This window comes from Vanellus vanellus (genome assembly GCF_965231255.1).
Source record: "Vanellus vanellus genome assembly, chromosome: 7".
NCBI lineage: Eukaryota > Metazoa > Chordata > Aves > Charadriiformes > Charadriidae > Vanellus > Vanellus vanellus.
The window spans coordinates 23,877,516-23,894,204 of NC_138912.1; the positions used below are offsets into that span (position 1 = coordinate 23,877,516).

Below are 16,689 nucleotides of genomic sequence, written 5' to 3' on the forward strand. Positions count from 1 at the left end.
GCCTGTTCCTTGTTTTTATGCTGAAGGTGTCTTTGGAAATGCTGCTCAGCAGACTTGGCCAGAAGTGAGCTCATTTCTTAAGGTGACCTTCATGTTTCATGCTGCAGAACACCAGGAGTTAATCCCTCCAAAATCAGAATATAAATATAGGAAACACCCATTAGACTGAACTGAAGAGCAGCACAGGGAAGGTGTAATAAAAAAAATAAATTAAAAATCAATGATTGAACAGCTTCAAATTGACCAATTCCCTTCTTAGATTTAATAAGGTTTAAAACTTTTGCTGTAGCCTCTAATCCTAATTCATATGAAGGAGCAATAAGATGAAACCACTGAAAAAACCCCATAGGATTGTTCATAGCAATACAATAATGATCAACCCTCTGGAAAGCATCCTAGCCAATGGAGTGAAAATAACTTTGCAGCCCAAGGTCAAGGAGACACTTGATGGAATACTCTCTGGAGGCAATGCCCATGATGACAAGATGCAGGGCTGAAAATCGGGAATGCACCCTGGAGAGGTGCCACCTGTGGGTTTTCCATGGGGAGATCTGAAGCTGCTTAATGTAAATTTTTTTGGGTCCCGTTTACCTGGGTTCAAAGCTGAGGAGAGTTTGACCTCGGGAGGCTGCGAGCGGCTAATCGAGGAGGCAGCGGTGGGGGGATAAAGTCCAGATTCCGTCCAACAAGTCTAATCACTGGCAAGCGTGCGCCCACAAGCCCTTTTCCTTTTCCAGTTGTGTTGCCGGAGGTTTTGCAGTAGGATCCAGCCCCAGCTCCCCGCCGCGGCTGTACCCGTTGTGCCGCGGGGAGCGAAGGACGAAGGCAGCCGTGGGAAGGAGGGAGAGCGGAGGAGCGGGCGGCCGGCGCGGCGGCGGGCGGGCTGGGGCGGGGAGGCGGAGGCTGCCGCTGGGGAGAAGCGCCCACCGGGGCACGGGGAGAGGGAGGGACGGCGGGAGCGGGCTGCGCCCCACCCGCCTGCCCTTGCCTCCTCCTGTTTTTAAGGGTGCTAGAGAAATTCTGGGGCATGTTCTCCTCCCTTAATTCTTTCCCCCCCTCCCCTTTCCAAAGAGAAGAATCAAGGAGAAGAGATGAGGAGAGGAAGGAGAAAGTGAAATTCTAGGATGCTGCTGGGAACTCTGATGCTTTCCCTTATGTCCCTTTCCCTGCACAGAAATGGAAGAGACATCCCGCTACCTCCGGAGCGGAGCAGCTAGTGCCCTGCTCCTGGGGAAACCCCGCTGCAGAGCCCGGGGAGGAGGCAGCTGCTGAGCCTAGCAGCTGAACCAGAATGTGATGCTTGAAGAAGCTTCTGCCCACTTTGTACAGGAAGGATGGAGATCCCCAAAGTACTCGGGCTCCTGGTAGAGCTCTCGAGTCTGTTATCCTGTCTCGGATGCGTGGAGGTAAGCAATGGTTATTCTTCTCTCTGCTTGTAAGAAGTCACATGGCTCTTTTAATATCCTCACTGTAAGTGGGTCTTGTTATTACTTGACTATGTTTTCCAAAGCGTCTAGGCAGCTGTGGTCTCTGGGAAGGGCTGGGGGCTTGGGGAGGGATTTATTTCTTTTTGCATATGAAATTCAGAAAAGGAAACAAAGCAGGAAAGCAGGATGCACAAGAGCTTGCAGATGCTTTGGCTCAGGTTTCCTATGTTTCTCAAGCGCTGCAGTGACCCTAGCAGGAGAGATCCTTTGTTTCTGTTCTTTGCTGATTGACTGATTACCCCTATTGCTGTTGTGGACAGATGATTTATAGACACACGGACCTGGAGCAGTGACTGCAGCACAAGCTGTTTGCGCTAAAATTTGGTAATGGTGATGGTCAACATTGGGGGATTTTGGAAGCTGCTACGGGAACTGGGAACAACTAATCTTTCATTAGAAGGGAAGCATATTACTTGGACTGCAGTTCTTTCTTTTCTGGTCTGTCTCCAAGAAAAGCAGGTTCAGGCTTTCATATATAGCCTGTTCATACTCCAACCCATTCCTCTATTGCCTGCAGGCTTACATGTGTGTGCAGGTGCCCACCAAAAGCTAGGAGTCGGGGGACCTGGATTATGGCTCAGTCACCTGTTTGGTGCAGTCACAAAAGTGTAGCTTAGCTCACTTTCCTGTCTTTGCAAAGAGCTTTGAGATCCTCAGATAAGTCCTTCAGCATTGTTGGTTCCCAGACCATTATGTGGGCTTGCAACAGCCTGATACATGCAGATAGATGGATTCTTGGCTGAAAAGCATTTTTCACTTAAATGCTGTTTTATCTCTGCATCCCCTTGTGCATACATACCTGATATCTGATTTGCTGATTCTGAACCGTGTCAGGAATCCACTTTCAATATGCAGTGTCACATTCTGACTTTTGGAGGGTGATGCTGGACCTTGGCCATGGTTGTGAACACCTGCTGGACCATATTCATAAGTTTGATTTGAAAATGACATTTGGCATGAGTATATGTCATTCTTGTTGGGTATCTGTGGGAACTACCCCTGCTTATTCCAAAGGTGTGTTTGGTTTAATTCCAAATTTTCCTCTTCCCCATTTTCAGGGAGGGGTGAAGCTGAGAGAAGCAAAATTACTGCATTTTGAAGAAAAACAGAACCAATTCCAATAGCTAGTATTCTTTATATGTACAGCTCTGCTCTGTGAATTAGAGCTCCTTGTTCTATAAGGAGCTAACAGAAGCATGTGCAATTTCTTTTTTTCACTCCGGGTCTGTGAAAATCTTGCACCTGCCTGCACACCATGTAATGGTGTTGAAGTGGAGATCCCTATCTCTCAGCCAACAGTCAGGTTAGAACCACCACAAACACTGCCTACAAGAGGAAATGCAGTTTTGAGGCTGGACAGGATGCTGGGATTCTGAGGGCTTTGTTTCATATTTTTTGTTCTTAGCTGTTTAACCCCATTTGGATACTAACACTGTGTAGGCCATATCATGATCTTATGTATTTGAAACAAAATCCTCAAAAAGTCTTGTTGGATTTTCTTCTTTAGGTGTTTTCTACTTTGTATACAAATGTTTATTACTATTTTAACAGGGATCCCTAGGGGCGTCATCCCATCATGTAGATACAACTCTACTGCTGTGGCCACAGATGGCTTGCACTATACATGGAGAGAGAATAAGTGGTTATTCATTGTTTTTCTTACTGGTAACAATGATTTTCTTCTAGCTTTTCTTTCCATAGGCATCTTACTCGGGCTTCCATTTTTATTGGAAAAGAACAGGCAGAACCTTGTATCGTAGTGCTTTGATCAAGGGTAAATCTCTGCAGGCCCGTAATTATTAATTTTCTTGTTAGTGGGCAGAGCTGTGATTGGATTCAGAGAGGAGCAATGGGGAGAGCGGGGAAGAGGCTGGTTACTAGGGTGTGTTTGCCTAAAGCAGCAAAAGGCCAAGCTTTTAGGACATGCCCATGTTTATTTCATCGGATAATCATCTCTCTGCTTTTGCTCTGTTTCTCTTCCCAGGCTTTCCTGGGATCTCAGCCCAACCAAAACCATTTGCAGAGTGCAGGTAAGAACAAGAAGTTATTAATTCAGTCATCAGGCAGATTCTTTCCTGCAGTTATGATCTGAGACCATAGGTACGATGAACCACTGCTACCTGGCATTCTTCCTTTCTTTCCATCACTTCTTCAATATTTTCTCCTATGTGCCTCAATGTCTGTTTATCTCCTTCCCCAAAATGGCCAGACTGCTTTCATTTCTTCATGTCTAATACTGTTGCAGTTCCCTACTCCTCCCACGTGTTCTTTTCCTTTCATCTTTCTCTGCCTCAGTCTTTTTTTGCACAGTCACCTTTCCTCTGCTCTGATAACTACTGAGTTCTCACACACCCCTCCCCTCCGAGGGTCCCAGTTGATGAAAAGTGCATGGTGTATTTTCTGGAAGCAATTACCAACCTGTAACTGCTTCTCATTTTTGTACCTTGCAGTTAACCTTCAGCTGTCACTTACCCCCTCTGGGCTTGGCAGTGGCTAGAAAGCAAATGGCATGAGGCAATGTTTTGTTGTACCCTTGCTGTTTGTCCTATGTGCCTTTATGGCAGAAGGGTTTTCTGAAAGTCTTGGCTTCTTTTTTTTTATTCAATGAATAGAGCTATAGAGTCTTCTTTTCCCACATTATGGACTCTAAGAAGCCCACCTTCACACAGAGTCTGGTTCTGGTTTCCCTCTTTCTTGTTTCAGTCATGAATAGAGAGCTTTCTTCTTTTGTTAAAGACCATATTAAATTAATTTTTGGGATCTCTTCGCAAGAGTTATTTTACTTGGGCACTTGCCTGGAACATTGGCACCTGGACTTCCCCCCAAAATAGGTTCCCTTTCCCTTCTTATATATTGGCAGAGTTCAGATAAGCCAGGTGATAGGGTAATGTGTATAAGGAACACACATACAATGAAATACAATGTCATTTCCCACCTTCCTGCTTTATAGAATGAAATTATAGCTAATTTTAAACTCTTCTCAGTTTCAATCAATTTAGACAGGCAATTAATCTTCTAAAGTGCCTAGGATCAAATTTAGAGAGTATCTTATTCAGGTGCCAAAGCAGGTGGGGAAGGAAGTGGAAGAGCATGTGCCAGGCTCAAGTACTGCTCCAGACTAGGTGAATATATCTATTGAAATAAACAGTAATGGGAACCAGTTCAAATTGTCCACGTTTGGGCCCAGAGTTAATACATTTCCAAGGTCTGGACAGTTCATGACTTCAGATCAATTTGTGTTTTAGATAGCGCGTATTATAAGTGTTCTTTGAGCAGCTGCCTTGAAGAGTGATAGAATTAAAATCAAGCAAGTAGCAATCAAGACTGCAGACAAGGGATGTGTTTCAGGAGTTCAGCTACTGTCTCCCACATTGTCTGAGCCTTGGTGTGTGATGCCTTAAGTGATGCTAACAGCTCTGTTCCTGTGTTCAGTGTCCAGTGTGTGCAGTGTCGGACCCCTTGGGTATTACAATGGCTCGCTGGCAGTCACTGAGGCTGGGGCAGCATGCCTCAACTGGGCAGAGTTTCCCGATTATGTTCAGCAGTACCCAGACCGTGGCTTGGGGGACCACAACCACTGCAGGAACCCAGATGGGGGAACTACACCCTGGTGCTTCTACCGGCTTGCGTCAGGGGCCATCGGCTGGGCTAACTGTGACTGTAACCAAGGTAAGGGCTGCTGCGTGTCCCTGCCAGTGCCCAGGCTGCACTGTCTGGGGGGTTCAGGCCAGAAACATGTGCTGCACAGACTTGCAAGCAGCAGGTGGGACACCCTGTGAAAGAAGCACAGTACAATAACTGTCCTGAATTGTCGAAATAATTAGGACTAGAGGCTAGCCTGTGTGGGAGAAGAACGTCTGTATATAGTAGGGGGTGGATTTAAGCTGCTGTGGCCATAGTGCCTTGTATAGACGTTTTTATTCTCATACAAGGAGAATTTATTTTTTTTTTTTACTGTTAAGTTATGCCACTTTGAAAACAGTTTAAGTTATGTGGAAAACAACCCACTCCTGCTCCTTAAGTGTCCATATCAGAGCTCTCCTCATGTAATTATAGCAGTTCAAATAGAACAAGGAAAAATCTTCTGTGGTTCAGTTTGTAAATCTTTGGTGGCAAGGTGGGTCATAGGCTGACTTAAAATTCCTCACAGTGCCGACACAAGGACTGTGGCTTATTTTGAGGCATGCAAGAGAGCTGAGCTCTCTCGGTACCCTGACTCCAGTGTGGCACTCTTGAAAATGTTGTTTTCTGACCTTCTCCCCTTTTTCCTGCATTTTGCAAAGTAGGTAAAGCATTAGTTTAATAAATGAAATAACAAAGTCTTTTCTCACGTCAGTGGAAGTGTTTTCAAAGACGGCTTCATTAAAGGCAAAGATACAACAAGTGTAGTTGTGCTGTGTGCCTGCATTGAGGTACTACAGAGGTGTACCCTTCTCCCAGTACATAACTGAGCACAGAGATGTGCTTTCTAAACTGTGGTAGGTATTTGTAGTGCAGTGGGAATTATAAGGGCATTTACATTGGCACTTCCTTTTCTTAGAGAAATTGAAGAGGATTCACCTGCTGTTACTAAATATCTAGTTTTAGCAACAGTGACTCTCATAGGTGAGGTGATTGATGGAAAATAAATTAGTGGAGTGTCATAGGAATTGCAGAGCCTGCCATTTCCATACACCTTTTTAAGGTGGCATGTAAAATTACCCCCATTTCACAAAAGGAAAATCCTGGAGCTGTGGCAGAACCCGTTTCTTGCTGGTATTACCATGGGTTTGACATGGACATAGCACCAGCCATCCTCCTGAGCAGCCACTGCTGAAACTGGCAAGGTGCTACGTGCTGCGCTCCTTTGTACAAGTCACTTCAGTGACAGCACCAGCAAAACAGGGATGAGAAAACCCAAGTGCAGTTCATGTCCAAGACTTGCTGGTCTGAAACCTCCATCAGAAGATAGAGGCTTTTTTTTTTCTTCTCTTTCGGAAGGTGCTGTGCGGTTGGCTGAAGATAGTAGTGTGGAGCTGTACTTCAATGGACTCTGGGGCACCATCTGTGCTGACCACTGGAGTGACTGGGATGCCAGTGTTGTCTGCAGGCAACTAGGTCTCAGGTGGGAACCTCAGTCTGGTTGTGAGATTTACATGCCTATGTGGCCTTGGAAAGAACAGCCTCTCTGGTTACAGTCCTTCTGGCATAGCGTGTTGGGTGGGGGAGAGGAGTCTGTATTGTGGGCTCATTTCCCACTTACCAGGGTCCTTTCCTGCTGTTTTCTTTCCATGGCTATGCCAAGCCCCAGCCAGCATTTGCAAGAACTTTTTAAAGCAGTAATTTCTTCTTGGTGCTCCAGGCTGTGATGAGTGAGCTGTGAGATCATATCCCCTTTTTAGTATTACTAGCTGGAGTTTGTGTAGTGATCTGTTAGAAATTTGGAGAGTTTGAACCCTCTTTGGGAATCTGGGATTTGGATCTTCAAAATTCCAAATATCAAGGAGGTAAGGCCCACAGAGAAGGAAGAAGGTGATTTGAATATTTGGATGTTTAAATCTGTTGATGGGTTTGTTCATCACTCTCAGATGAGGGTGCCATTTCTGACCAGATCAACTGCAGTAAGTAGGAAGACAAAATGGGTTAGATGGTGGGAAGTGCTTTGCACTTGCTTATGCTTTCTCATTAGACTGTAAATAGCCACCCCTTTATGCACTCCCTATCAACTGGACTCACTGGGATGTAAAATGCCACAACCAGGCTGGAGAGTCACAAGAACTGAGGGGAACCTGTAAATCTAGCAGTCCTATGACATTTTAGTGCTCTGTTGCTTTCTCTGTACCAGTGAGATCGGCACAGCTGGGAAGAAGAGTCATCCCGGACTGTGGCCTGTTCCTCTGCACCTGCAGTCAGCAAACTGCCATGGGGATGAGAAAGCCCTGCTGCAGTGTGGCTATCGGGAAGCTGTGTCAGGAGCTTGTAACCAGGGGACTGCCATGGTAACCTGTGTCCCTCCAGAAGGTAAATCTCTAGGGGAGGTTCAGTCCCTGTTTCTTACGTCAGTGTTGCTGATACGATGTAAAAATCTAAGGTCATGAAGCTGTGGAGAGACAATCAATCCTTGGAACATGTTCTTCTTTCACCTGCTATACAGGTGGTTATTTTCCTTCCAGTGGAAAATTACCCATCCTTTCCCAATCCCAAATACTCAGAGTGGGCATGCTTCTACAGTCACTGAAAGATGGTGCTTATGACCACATCACCTTTTTATCAAACCAGGTTTTTGTCTGCAGGAAGCAAAGTTCTGGTCACTGTAGCAGCCAGTTAAAGAGCCAGCCCTGGACCAGAGGCACCCATACTGTGGGCTGCAATCACAGATGCTTCTTGGGGAGATTTAGAGGGGAAGATGTGGTAGGGTAGGGCAAGAGCATCCCAAGTCCTCCTCTGGCTGATGAATGGTTCTACACCCTGAAGTGCTAGATGTGCTTTCTCTGTCTTGTTCTGTTGTGCTCTCTTTCCCTTTCTTGAAGCACAGGTGTAGGTGCTCCGCTGCGTTTAGTTGGGGGAAAGGAGAGCTTTGAAGGGCGAGTGGAGGTTTACCATGACGGCAAGTGGGGTACCATCTGTGACGACCAGTGGGATGACCGGGATGCTGAAGTAGTTTGTAGGCAGCTGGGACTCAGGTAATTTCCCCGCTGTATGTCATGGAGTGGTAATAGAGGTAGGCAGAACAAAGAACGTGAAAGCATGTCCTTTCACTGTAGTACCAGCCCTTTCTATGGGAAGTGTACAGAAACCCTGGGAAAGATAATTCTGGACTGATTACCCTATAAAGGGATTTTGTACTTAATTCCTGTCAGTTTTATGGGTTTAAGCTGTGGGGAAAAAAAAAAGTGCATCCCTATCCAAGATCTGTTTGTGTTTATCCCTGTTCATTGTTTTTGCACGCATGTCCTAATGCAAATTTTGTTGGCCTCAGTGATAACTTGTCATGGTGATTTCCATATGTGAACTGCAGTTGTTGACTTGGTTAAGTTTAAACACATCCAGTTTCACTGACTGCCTTTACCCTCTTCAGACAGGAAGGCAGAGGGACCACCTTGTTCTCCTCTATGTCATTCAGCACTTAACATGGGAGCTGTTGTATACAGCGTTCTTGAAATTCAAATCAGTACAGAATTGTTTAAAATAGACAATTCCATTTTGAGATCCCTCAAACTTTGGAGTTTTGCCTGTTGCTGAGATTGAAACATTGTTCTCAGAACTCCCCAGGTGTCTGAACTGTTCATGTTGTGGGCACATTTTTGTTATGCATTGGAAGGTCTCATTACAGAACTTTCCAATAAGGTATTTCGGTTAACAGTTGGTAACACCGCTGTGTCAGAAACACAGATTATCTACGGGAGAACACTGGTCTAGCGTAGGAGAGTCCCTGTGCAAGGCAGACTCTGAGTGTACAAGACTGTTGTCTTCCTTACTGTGAGCATTTGTGTCTGTACCGTTTGCAGTGGGAACCCGAAAGCTTTGTCATGGGCTCACTATGGACAGGGATCTGGCCCAATCCTGCTGGATGAAGTGCAGTGCTCAGGCAATGAACTCTCACTTGACCAGTGCAAGAAGAGTGACTGGGGACAGCAGAACTGTGACCACATTGAAGATGCTGGTGTCTCCTGTGACCCTTTCACAGGTATAGGTATACAGCTCTGTGCCAGTCAGATGTGCTCTTTCTTACTCCCATATTACACAGCTTGCTCAGCAGATAGCCTATAGCTTCCCTGCTTCAGGATCCTACAGGGCTCCTACGTAGGGTTCCCACAAGGGCTGCCAGATGTGGAGGCAGAGAGCAAGCAGCAGGTGGGAATGGATCAGAGCTAGGCTTGGTTGTGTTCCCATTGCTTTCCACAGGTGGCGTGGAAAGGCTGAGGTGAATCCTCCCCTGACAGATGTTTGGGAGCAATGAATGTTTGGTTTTTGAGTTCCCATGGATATATGTGTCTTTGGTTTCTGTCACTCATGGGCTGTACAGAGACTTCGGCAGTGGGGCACACGTCATTTCTTTTCATCCCTCCTGAGTGCTGACCTTTCCTTTTCCCACCCCTTGCAGAGGGCACTGTCAGGCTGGCTGGTGGCCACAGCCCCAGTGAAGGCAGGGTAGAAGTTTATTACAACGGAGACTGGGGCACAGTATGCGATGATGGCTGGACAGACCTTGGTGCTCAGGTGGTCTGCAGGCAGCTGGGCTTCAGGTAGGACTGAGAGTGTGTGTAGTGTCTGTGCTTCCTAATTTCAGGGATTAGGTTCCATCCCCTTTCTTTGGGATAGGCTGGACCTTACTTCCTTCAATGCTGTCTTTGTTAGAAGGGTTATTACCGTTATACAACTTTATTCAGGAAAGATTAATAGGTATCCACACCCTTTCCCAGGAAAAAAAATCAAACCACTTTATCTCTTGCCTCAGCTTGTTTTGAAAGCAGGTAATAGGCTTTATGAAACCCTCACCAAAGTCAAAGTTCTCTATATACACCTTAAATTTCCAGGTGTATCAGCTCAGCACTGCCACCCCCTTTGCTCTGTCAGCTAAACTCATCACCTGCTTGAGTAGCTGAACAAAAGATGATCAGGGCTTTTCTTTCAACCCATTGCTGAACTGTTGTCCCTCAAAGTATGGTTTTGGGGAAGAGTTAAAATCGGGATGCTATTTTTTTTTGTGGATTTTTTTAGTACGATTAGGGTATCCTTGTAAAATTTCAGCTTTATAGAGAAAAAAAAAAAAAAAGACTAAAATAAATTATTCCCTCTGAGTCCAGCTGCATAGCTGCATACTGTGTTTGTCATCTCTTGTAGTGCCTGAAAGTTTGCAGCTTTCTGCATTTCAATTCCAGGTAGCCGCTTCCTATAAAAGGAAGCAGAATTAATTAAATGTTGGTATTTTTGATGCCTCCTCTGCTAGCCCCTCCACAAATTGATATACCTCGTGTCATGTCTGCAAAGCAGCCTCTGTGGTATAGCTGGCCCTCTGTGCCACTCTGACTGTGCCTTTCACCAGACATTAGAAAATGGACTGGGCTGAGAGGGACTCCCTGAAAACTGAAGCTGGTGAGATGTGCATGCTGCTTGGCTACCATCCTTTGTGTCACTGAGTGGTTTAGGTCAGGAGGCCACAGCTGAGGTCTGCAGGGGAGTTTTCCTTTGGGTCTGAGCTTGGGTCCTTAAATGAGTTTTAATGAATCTGATGTTATCTTCTGTTTCCTTCCTCTAGTGGTCCTGCTACCCTGGCCTCTGAAGGGGACTATGCTGCTGGTCAAGGCTTTATCTTACTGGATGATGTGGCTTGTGTGGGGACAGAGCTGTCCCTCCTGGACTGTCCCCACAGCAACTGGGGGCAGCATGACTGCTCACACGCTGAGGATGTGGGAGTCCGCTGCTCCCCCGAGAGCAACACAGTCATGGATGGCAGCCTGGGTAACTCACCTTGCCTCTTGCCCTGGACGGTGGGGAAGTGTCACCTGCTGGTTTGTTTCTTTGGAAGCTCTGGCAGATGTGGGAGTTTCCTCTGTGCTGTCTCAGTGAGGGGGCTGCTTTTTGAGGACGACTCTTGGGAACAAGCCCTGGCTCTCTTGGGGCACAGCCAGAGAGCCGTAGCTCCACCAGACGTATGGCCAGACCTTGAGAGAAACTGAAACTAGAGAGAATTGTGTTGGCAGTCTCTAAAACAAACCTGAAGGGCTGAGGAATGGTGGCTGCCTTAGTGTGCCCTTGCTCACTTATGAGAGGCCTCAGCCCCATGTCTGTGGGAACACAGGACCCCTTTAACTAGACCCTTTAGGAAACTGGTGTAGTTACATTAATGTCACACCTTGCCAAGACAAGAGGACTTCAGATGTGAGAGGCTGTTACATGTAAATTGGCAGTCTCTTGTGTGGATGGCACACTTTTAATTAAAATTGCGAATGTACTTCAAGTTAGCATAATTTCCTTTTTTATATGAGGCCTGATACTCTCCCCTTTTCCTGTTATAGGAGACTTTCCAATTTGTCAGATATATTTTATTGAAATAGACGGCATCCAACTTTTTTGGTTTTCCTGGATGTAGAAATCTTCTCTTGCCTAGAATAATATAATAGTTTTATAATTTAATGGATTTATTTCCAAGGCATGTTTAAGCTTGTCCTCTCTTGGCTCAGGAGTTAATAACTTTCCTTCTGTTCTTGTTCTCTTTACACAGCTTTCAGAATATGATCCACTAATTATTTCCAGTATGTATTAAATAAATTAAGATGTACGTAGTCTTCAGATTCAGCACAAAGGTGAAATAAGGGACATAGTCTTCATATAGGCTTTTTTCTTTTTTCTTTTTTTTTTTAAGCTTGCTGATGTCTGGGATTCATCTTTTCCTATAGAACCCAAGTTCTGAGCACCTCACACTCTCTGGTGTTTTTGCTTGCAGCGACCCGTCTGTTTTCTGCTGCAGGGCCTCCTGTGCGGCTGGTGGATGGAGAAAGCACCAAGGAGGGACGGGTTGAGATATTCCTGAACGGGCAGTGGGGCAGTGTCTGTGATGATGGCTGGACAGACAGAGACGCTGCAGTAGTTTGCAGGCAACTGGGATTCAGGTAAGAGCTCTGGTACCTACATCTTATAGATAAAAACAGCTCTCAAGGGGATCGCTTCTTTCTGGACCTGGGAGCTTAATTCCTTAGTTTTGGCATACCTGCATATGCTTGAGGGAGTAGGGTCCTGTTCTCACATTGCCTTCAGCATGTACTACTGTCTGTGTGTGGAGTGACACATAAATGTTATTTCTCTTAAAATGTGCTCGTGCATCACTTTCACCTGTCTCCTGCTTATTATAGATTAGCCACCCTCTCTCTAATTGCAGTGGTACAGCAAAAGCCAGAGCAATGGCTTATTTTGGTGAAGGCCACGGGCCCATCCATCTGGACAACGTAGAATGCAGTGGCATGGAGCACACCCTGGGTCAGTGTGTCAGGCCTGACACCAGGATTCACAGCTGCTGGCACAGTGAGGATGCTGGTGTGATATGTGACTACGTGGAAGAGAAGGTCCAAGACATCAGAACAGGTGATGCGCCCATTTCTTCTAAGCAGAAATCTGAGGCTCCCATTGTTGTATCTCTGCATGCTTTTATGCTTTTCCCCTGTAGTTCTTATCTTCTTGGGCTGAAACATCACCTACAAAATAGGCATGTCCAGTCCTGCACCTCCTACTTTTTCCTTGTTTTCATTGTCTCTTCTTAGGAGCACAAGGTGCTCCAGAATGAGGAACTCCACCCATGTCAGGCCTTTGAGCCTGCAGAACTTCCCCACAGCCAAGTCACCATACCCTTCCTTAGAGCTGTAACCATGAGCAAACTTTGGGTTTTAGAGTACTGAGGATATAGCTGTAGAGGTCCCATTCCTGGCATAAGACTACAGATGCTGGAGGTAAGCACCTCCACCAAAACTGAGAAAAATTATGGGGTCAAATCTTCTGTGAATTCCACATGCACAACACAATGCATCAACTACCATGAGGATTAATGCCCTCAGGGAAGGCGAATGGTATTTGGCTTTGTGACAGCAATTCTTGATACTTAAGCTGAAGGTATCTACCCAACTGCTCTAACTTTGCTGTGCAGGTCCAGAATCTGGTGTGTGTGGGATGCGCCTGCTTCACCGTCGCAAGAAAAGAATCATAGGTGGAAACAAGTCTCTCAGGTACTACTGTTATTTGCTGGGAAAGCCAGAACTGGTTCCAGCTTTCCTGCAGGCTCTGGAAATAGCCTGGTAATTGCCGAATACATTCACACATTTTCACTGGTGATTTTTTAACTTGATTTGAACCAGTGGGCCCAGATGAGACAGAATGGATGGGAAAAGAGGAAAACAGCTCTTGTGTGTGGGATGCCTATTATTTCTTTTTTCTTTTTCAGAGGTGGCTGGCCATGGCAGGCCTCACTACGGTTGAAGGGTTTTCATCAAGGTACTCGTCTGCTGTGTGGAGCAACGCTGATCAGCAGCTGCTGGGTAGTGACTGCAGCCCACTGCTTCAAAAGGTGTGTTTGTGAGTGGGGAGCCCTGAGGGATACTCAAAGATGAGCAAGATAACCTCGTACAAGGCTATCCTCCCAGTGGAACCACATGAGCAAAGTTTCTAAAACAAGACCTTCAGGTTATGATGTGTGTGATCTTGGAGCACTTATGGGGATGACTCAATATAGGCTTGCTTTATTCTTCACTGCTTACACCTGCCCTCTTAACTTTGAGGCTTTAAATGGAACCGGCGTTTTGCCACTCTTCAGTGCTTTAAGGAACTGTGGACACAAGGGCATGTTCTTTGCAACCGTTGTAGCCCTTTTCATAGAGGGGAAAAAAAAAAAAAAGTCTTGTGCATGGGACACCCATTCACCCCAACAGCTGGCATTATCACATCTGCTAAAGAGGTCCCACAATCCTGTAGCTGGCACTGTTTTATCAGTTATGCTTATCATTTTGTGAGGACGTGGTTCAGTCTCACAGCAACTGAAACTTGGATGAGTCTGTTTCTCTCTTAGCAGGAGTACTGAGACCTTGAGTGTCTTTTTCTCCAGGTTTGGTGTTGATGTGCGGCGCTACCTGCTGCGGGTGGGCGATTACCACACAGGTGTGAAGGATGAGTTTGAGAGGGAGCTGTCCGTGGAACGGATCATCCTCCACAGGAACTACTGGGCTGGCAGCAACGATAATGACATTGCCCTGGTCCGGATGCGAGGCAGAGAGGGGCACTGTGTCTCCTTCAATCACCACGTTCTGCCTGTCTGTCTACCTGACAGGAAAGAGAAGTCTGACATCAACAGGCAAGCTTGCATCATCTCCGGCTGGGGAGACACAGGTGAGTGATGAGGTTTGGAGGAGCAAGAAAGGTGGAGGAGTCTGGGTTCAGAAGTGTACATGGGGCATTAATTTATGTCTGCACAACTCAAGGCCATGTTCTTACTGCTCCTATTGTCTGTGCCAGCACATGGCGTCAAGGAGCGGAGAGGTGAGGTGATTTTTGTGCCATTGTATTTTCTTCTGATTTTGAGGCTTCTTGAGCCTGCCCATGGTAGAAGTTTTGGTTGCCATAGCATCCTTCTGAAGCTGTGGGAGAGAGCAATGCACCCATCTGGCCGCAGTCCTCTTTCTTCCCCCTTCTACACATGTGTTGGCCCACAGCAGACCCCTTAGGCAGTAGCCTGTGCAGAGCTGGTGTACAAAGCATATGGGAGGCTCTTATGTTTCCATGACCTCCTGCCTTCTTCATGATACTGTAATAGTGAAGTGGGGGCTTAGAGGTGGAAAGAATGTCAGACTACCTTGCTTGATCTCCCTGGATATTGCTGCAGGGACCATTGGGCTCTGAGATTGGTTTCTGCGCTAGGTTTGAGAGAGCCTGTATCTGTCCTCTTGCCGCACATTGCTATGGAGCTTCCTAGATAAAAGGGAGCAGAGAATATTCTAGAAAGTATTAATTATTGAATACTTAACACTCTCAAGGCGATACTTTAAAATGCTGGGGTTGCTGGAGTCCTGACATGCATGCATTAGCAAGGTCTAGAGACAGTTTTGAACTCTGTAAACAAAGCCTTATAACCAGCTGTCCAGTCCTCCCCCATTTGGGGCTCAGAGATGCAATGCAAGTCTTGGGGCAAGGAGGCCTTTCTGGGACTGCTGTGACTGGAGCAAAGCCATATGTTCAGAAAGACTTACTGCCAAAAGGCAAATAGCCCCAGGAAAGCTTTTGTCTGTTGATTTTGGACTTACCCATCCTTCCCAGCTGTCACCCCATGTGTTTAACTGCAAATATATATTTGTCTTTGGAGTGAGTTGCACCAGGTGCATGTGTCACTTTGGGGAGTCTGGGGAGGATCAAGGAGCAACTTGGCCGTGTAAGTCCCTTAAGCTGTACTGGGACTTGATGGCTAAAATCCCTCCCATGCACCAAACCCAGCTTTCCCAATGAGAGGTGTGGTTACCTGCTACCTTGCGAACTTACCGTAAACCTTGGGCACAGAAAGGTCATACTTTAAATTAGTACAGGAACCTTATGTTCTGAGCAAGTCTGGGGTAATAAAAAGATTTGAGCAAACAGAGACAAATCTGGCCAAAGACGAAGTGAGCTCCCTTTGAATAATATTTGGACACCTCTGAAACATCTTCCAAAACTTCTCTGAGGACTGAGCACTTGACAAATATTGCTGCATTTATCTTGTTGAGAAAACACTGTCCTTGTTTTACAGAGCAGGAAAAGGAGGCTCAAAGAGGTGAAATAAATTGAACAAGGTTCAAGTAACTTGTTGGCAGAACCAGGAATAAGACTCATCCTTTGATCTAACCTCTTTCCCCAACCTCTTCCCCATTTCTTTGATCTTACAGCTCTTTTTTGTGGTCTGGCTTGGCAGTACTGTTTTCTGGTGGTTCAGAGATGCTGAGCTTGGCCTATTTCTGTGCTGCAATCTTGACATTAAATGTACAAACATCTGGTTTTGTGTGGAGCACCATTGCTCTAGGTTGGTGCTGTTGTCTGTAGGTGAATTGGTCTGGCTGGTCTGTTCTGTTCCAGGGAAGTCCTATTCGAGAACCCTGCTGCAGGGGGTGGTGCCTCTTCTCCCACGGAAAGACTGTGAGGTCCGTTACGGGCAGAAGTTCACTAACCGCATGATTTGTGCCGGGAATCTCTCTGAAGATAAACGGGTGGACAGCTGCCAAGGTGACAGTGGAGGGCCACTCATGTGTCAGAGGTCAAACGGACGCTGGATCATTTTGGGGATCACTTCCTGGGGTTACGGCTGTGGTCGGAAGGATTCCCCTGGTGTGTACACAAAGGTCAGCAAATACGTAACCTGGATCAAGAAGGTGACCAAGCTGAAATGAAAATGTCTGAGCTCTAGGAACTTCAGTGTATGGTCCTTTTGTCCTGCAGCAGCAGAAGGCTGTGGCTTCTGGCCTGTGACTGACTGACGGAGATTTATTTGTTGTTGGGACACTGCGAAAAGACTTCAATGTAGAACTGGGAGAAAAAAAGTTAATGGCTGATTCTTTAAAGTCTTTGGTTTCACTTTAGTCTGTAATGTCTAAGCAGAGAAAGCAGGTGCACACTGGTAAGAATGACAAGTCTATGTTGCTCAGACTGTCTGAGTCCTGTAATGCAATCACGCTTATTCCTTCACCCTAGCACGCAGAAATGGTAGAAGTGGAGAGATACT

At 46.1% G+C, this 16,689-nt stretch overlaps 1 protein-coding gene across 1 annotated transcript; it reads left to right on the forward strand.

Moving 5' to 3' along the window:
- Positions 1-1,334: 1,334 nt before the first annotated feature.
- LOC309674422 (neurotrypsin-like) lies at positions 1,335-16,443 on the forward strand (the record flags this gene model as incomplete). The annotated part of the gene is made up of 15 exons (XM_082486447.1): positions 1,335-1,406; positions 3,472-3,517; positions 4,920-5,156; positions 6,468-6,591; positions 7,312-7,487; positions 8,002-8,149; positions 8,975-9,153; positions 9,571-9,712; positions 10,726-10,928; positions 11,938-12,079; positions 12,346-12,548; positions 13,105-13,183; positions 13,399-13,521; positions 14,056-14,336; positions 16,047-16,443. 15 exons carry the CDS (start codon positions 1,335-1,337, stop codon positions 16,355-16,357), a joined length of 2,466 nt encoding a protein of 821 aa, XP_082342573.1. The 3' UTR covers positions 16,358-16,443.
- Between the last annotated feature and the right edge of the window lie 246 nt (positions 16,444-16,689).